This window comes from Rhinopithecus bieti, unplaced genomic scaffold (assembly GCF_001698545.2).
Source record: "Rhinopithecus bieti isolate Rb0 unplaced genomic scaffold, ASM169854v2 scaffold_3875, whole genome shotgun sequence".
NCBI lineage: Eukaryota > Metazoa > Chordata > Mammalia > Primates > Cercopithecidae > Rhinopithecus > Rhinopithecus bieti.
Window position 1 is genome coordinate 988,833 of NW_016804422.1, and position 4,914 is coordinate 993,746.

A 4,914-nucleotide genomic window follows, 5' to 3' on the forward strand; every position below is an offset into this window, starting at 1 on the left:
TTAGCCAGGATGGTCTCGATCTCCTGACCTCGTGATCCACCCGTCTCGGCCTCCCAAAGTGCTGGGATTACAGGCTTGAGCCACCGCGCCCGGCCTATATATTTTTTTGAAAGGAATTTTCAGAATCCATTTTCTAGAGATTTGAGTTAGTGGAGTCCTGATAACGGACACTTTCCTGTACTTAGTACCACTGTTGATTATGCCTGTGACCCTGCCAAAAGCCATCGATGTTGCCTTTGCCCCACAGGAGAACCCAAAGGATGGCTACTGACATGCAAAGGAAGAGAAGCGGCGAATGCCCTGATGGCACATTGACTCCTTCTGATGGACACAGTGTGAAGAGAGTTGAGAGCCCCACACCAGGACTGGCCCAGGGAATGGAGCCAGGTATGGGCAAGTGTACAGCCTCAGCCAGCTGCCAACCAGAGCAGGCTTTGGGGGAGCGGGGGCAGAAATTAGGATTCCCAACCACTTTTTGCTTTCCACTTATTCATGCATTTGTCAGTCACTCATTGGATATTTATCAGGTTCTGGGGAAAAGGCAGGAGGCCAGGCTCGTTCTGCATGTGGCTTTCCTCTCCACTTCGTGTTACACTGTTCACCCTGAGCTTTCTGGCTGCCATTGAGGGCTCTTCTTCTGTTCCCTGTGTCTACAGCACACCTCCCCGGCTCCTTCTCCCCTCCTCACAAGTTAGGCCTGCTCTGACCATGCTTTGTATAGGACACTAATTATTTCATAATTTTATCTCTTTATGCATATATTGCCCATCTCTCTCTTCCACAAGATTGTGAACACTGAGCACAGGGCAGTTATATCCCCAGTGCCTGGTACAGGGCTGAATTCGTAAGAGAGACTCAAAATATATCTGTTAAACTATTTTGTCAAAAAACCAATAAAGGAAGACTGACCTGGTCACTGCCATGAGGCAGTCACAGGCTGTGGAGCCATTACAGGGGGTCAGTCAGAAGCTATGGCCTAAGTAGGGTAGGGGAGCTTTCTCCCAGAGAGATTCATTGAGTACGAGTGGTGCTCCAGACACAGGGTGAGGTGCTACGTTCCTGCACCTTGCTGGGTACCATTGTAGCTGGAGAGAAGGACAATAATTGGCAAGTGCCACAAGAGAAATCAAAGAGGGACATATAGAGTGGCTGGGGTTGGAAGTCAGTAACTAACATCTTCCCTGAAAGCTGAAGTGTGACAATTAGCCAGCCACGTGGGGAGGTAGGAGACAGCTGACAGCAGGTGTGGAGCTCCCGAGGCAGGTGGGGGCATGTTGAAACTGTCTAAGAGCAGATCTTGGCCAGTGTGACCAAGATGGGCAAGGGAGTGGGGTGGGAGATGGGAATGAGAGGTAGGCAGATACCAGCCACCACTGCTGCCATGAGTGGTTTGGGTCTTCTTTCCAGTATGATGGGAGGAGACTGGTGGGCTATAAGTTTCAGAGAAGCATCATCCATGGCAGACAGTGGCAGAAGGGAACAGTGGCTTGACCCTAACAAGTCAGGCAGTCATGCTGGAGTGACCACGTTAGGCACCTTGCTGGTAGGAGTGTCTGCCAGTAGCTACCCCTCTAAGCACCAGTGCTTTTGGCCTGCAGGTGCTGGGCAGGAGGGTGCCATGTTCGTCCATGCCCGTTCCTACGAGGACCTGACTGAGTCAGAGGATGGGGCAGCTTCTGGGGACAGCCCCAAGGAGGGTGCCAGGGGTCCCCCGCCACTGCCTGCAGACATGCGCCAGATCAGCCAGGACTTTAGCGAGCTAAGCACCCAGCTGACGGGTGTGGCCCGGGACCTGCAGGAGGAGATGCTGCCAGGAAGCTCTGAGGATTGGCTGGATCCCCCAGGGGCAGTTGGCCGACCAGCCACAGAGCCCCCCAGGGAGGGCACAGCCGAGGGGGATGAGGAGGATGCCACGGAGGCATGGCGCCTGCATCAGAAGCATGTCTTTGTGCTGAGTGAGGCAGGGAAGCCTGTGTACTCCCGCTATGGGTCTGAGGAGGCACTTTCCAGCACTATGGGTGTTATGGTGGCCCTGGTGTCCTTCCTGGAGGCAGACAAGAACGCCATCCGCTCCATCCATGCAGGTGAGCCACCTGGAGAGGGAATGGGGTGGGCTCCCCTGGCCAAGGTTCATTCATAGCAGGTTTTGGACCCCTGCAGACCAGAGGGCTGGGATGTGCTATGTGACTAAGGGTAAGCCCCTCTACCTCTCTGAGTCTCAAGGTCCTCACCTGAACAGAGGATAACAACACTGCTGGCCTCATGGGGCTGTGGTGAGGACCAAAGATGCCTCTGACATGGGCTTTGCCTTTGGAGAAAGTGAGAATCTCCCTGGGGAGGTGACAAAAAGAAAGAAAGAAAAAAAAAAATACATATATATATCTCCCAGGTCCTGAGCTCCACCCAGCCAGCCCTTGCCAGTTGACTTAGCACTTAGCATAAGAATGTGTGTTTCAGAGGGAGCTAGTCTTTGAAACAAGTGGCAGGGATAGGCCCTGAGCCCTCGAGGAGAAGGAGCAATGGGTTTTTATCCTGAACATCCTTAAGCCCCTACTGTGCGCAGAGCTCTGAGCGAGGAAAGGATGGGCGAAGCGAAAGAGCTGCGCTGGAAGGCGGTGTTCGGAGGGAGCTGCGGCTGAGGCTGACATTCCTCTTTCCCATCCCGCCCTCAGATGGCTACAAGGTAGTATTCGTGCGCCGGAGCCCGCTGGTGCTAGTGGCAGTGGCTCGCACACGGCAGTCGGCACAAGAGCTGGCGCAGGAGCTGCTCTACATCTACTATCAGATCCTGAGCCTTCTTACCGGTGCGCAGCTGAGCCACATCTTCCAGCAGAAGCAGAACTATGACCTGCGGCGCCTGCTCTCGGGCTCAGAGCGCATCACCGACAACCTGCTGCAGCTCATGGCACGAGACCCCAGCTTCCTGATGGGGGCGGCACGGTGCCTGCCCCTGGCAGCAGCCGTGCGCGACACTGTGAGTGCCAGCCTGCAGCAGGCACGTGCGCGCAGCCTGGTCTTCTCCATCCTGCTGGCCCGCAACCAGCTCGTGGCACTTGTGCGCCGAAAGGACCAATTTTTGCACCCCATCGACCTGCACCTGCTCTTCAACCTCATTAGTTCCTCCTCGTCCTTCCGCGAGGGCGAGGCCTGGACGCCCGTGTGCCTGCCCAAATTCAACGCAGCCGGCTTCTTCCACGCACATATCTCTTACCTAGAGCCTGACACCGACCTCTGCCTGCTGTTTGTCTCCACTGACCGTGAGGACTTCTTTGCAGTCTCTGACTGCCGCCGCCGCTTCCAGGAGCGCCTTCGCAAGCGCGGAGCCCACCTGGCCCTGCGAGAGGCGCTGCGCACACCCTACTACAGCGTTGCCCAAGTGGGCATCCCTGACCTGCGTCACTTCCTCTATAAGTCAAAGAGCTCGGGACTCTTCACCAGGTGAGGGAGGGCCTTAAGGGCACTGCTGTAGGGGCACCGGGACATGTGGAGTTGGGAGGCTGTTTGGTCCTGAGCTCTGAGATGTAGCCATGAAGCTGCCTCCATCTTTGGAAGCAGACCAGTGTGCTGGGTCTGTTTTACTGTGGCACCAGAGACCCACACTCTCCATCACCCTATGAGCATACCCCTCTCTACTTTATTACCCAGAAGGCCTGGAAATGCCCAGTATACCCAGGGAAGGAAACTGGAACAGAGGTCTCCCAGGTCCCTTGTCCTAGAGCAACTCTAGGCGTCATTTTGGTCCAGCTCAGGAAGCAGAGCCCTCCTCTACTCCCTCCCCCAGCAGAGGGGCTGGGAAGATATGGCCTCCCTTTGTCCCTTTTGGCCCACAGGATTCCTAGTTCACCTTTCCTCTACTCCAGATCTGTCACTCTGTCTTGGACATCTAAACTCAACCTGGCCTCTCCAAAGAGGGGTCACCAAAGACACCATGAGCTTAGGGGGTGAGAGGGGACACAGCTCTAGTCTCAGTGCGCCCAGCTCTGTCCTGGAGTGCCTGCTGTGGTGAGGAGACAATGCCCTGTCCTAAGGGAGCATTTGGAGGGTAAGACATATGATAGAGTCTTCCTGGATAGGAAGAGGTGTTTCTAAATCTCTAGAGAAGACAGTGGAAGTCATTCCTTTGCAAACCCACTCCCCCCAACCCTGTCTGCAGCCCTGAGATTGAGGCCCCGTACACCAGTGAAGAGGAGCAGGAGCGGCTGCTGGGCCTCTACCAGTACCTGCACAGCCGTGCCCACAATGCCTCTCGCCCACTCAAGACCATTTACTACACGGGCCCCAACGAGAACCTCCTGGCCTGGGTAAGGCAGCCCTGGGATGGGATGGGCTTCACGGAGGTCCTAGGTGTGGGCCATGAGGGGCATCTAACCTAGATGACGACCCTTTGCCCCTTCTCCAGGTGACAGGCGCCTTTGAGCTGTACATGTGTTACAGCCCCCTGGGGACCAAGGCGTCAGCTGTCAGTGCCATCCATAAGCTGATGCGCTGGATCCGCAAAGAGGAAGACCGCCTCTTCATTCTCACGCCCCTCACCTATTGATGGGAATGTGTGTAGGCTCAGCCTTCCCAGGCACACTGGGTGTGGGAAGCCGTAGGAGCCTCCAGATGGGGGCTGGTCTCTCTTGCCCAGCCAGCAGGCAGGGACTGTGGGTTGGTGAGTGCATTAAAGTGCTTTGGGGAAGACACTTGTCAAGCCCTGTCACTTGTCCCTTCGCCCATCCACCCTCACTCACATAGACACTGGATCCTCCTCCCTAGCTCCTGCACAGGGGCACAGGCACATTTGAGCCCCTCTTCTCCCTCCCTTGCATGAGGCCACACACATTCTCAGTTGGATCTTGGGCTGGGGCTGTTTTGGTTCAGCTGAAGTCCTACCATATGTATGGTACCATACTGCCCTACCCTACCCCCACC

General features: G+C 55.7%; 1 protein-coding gene across 2 annotated transcripts in view; it reads left to right on the plus strand.

Moving 5' to 3' along the window:
• The window catches only part of MON1A (MON1 vesicular trafficking associated A), a 29,568-nt gene extending 24,883 nt beyond the window's left edge, over positions 1-4,685 (plus strand). For both annotated transcript variants that reach the window (XM_017868036.1, XM_017868037.1), the window contains exons 2-6: positions 248-387; positions 1,599-2,084; positions 2,673-3,438; positions 4,154-4,301; positions 4,400-4,685. In XM_017868036.1, coding sequence (XP_017723525.1) covers positions 248-387; positions 1,599-2,084; positions 2,673-3,438; positions 4,154-4,301; positions 4,400-4,540 — 1,681 coding nt within the window. In that variant the 3' untranslated portion in view covers positions 4,541-4,685. The remainder of the gene's footprint in view (positions 1-247; positions 388-1,598; positions 2,085-2,672; positions 3,439-4,153; positions 4,302-4,399) is intronic.
• The last annotated feature ends 229 nt before the right edge of the window (positions 4,686-4,914 follow it).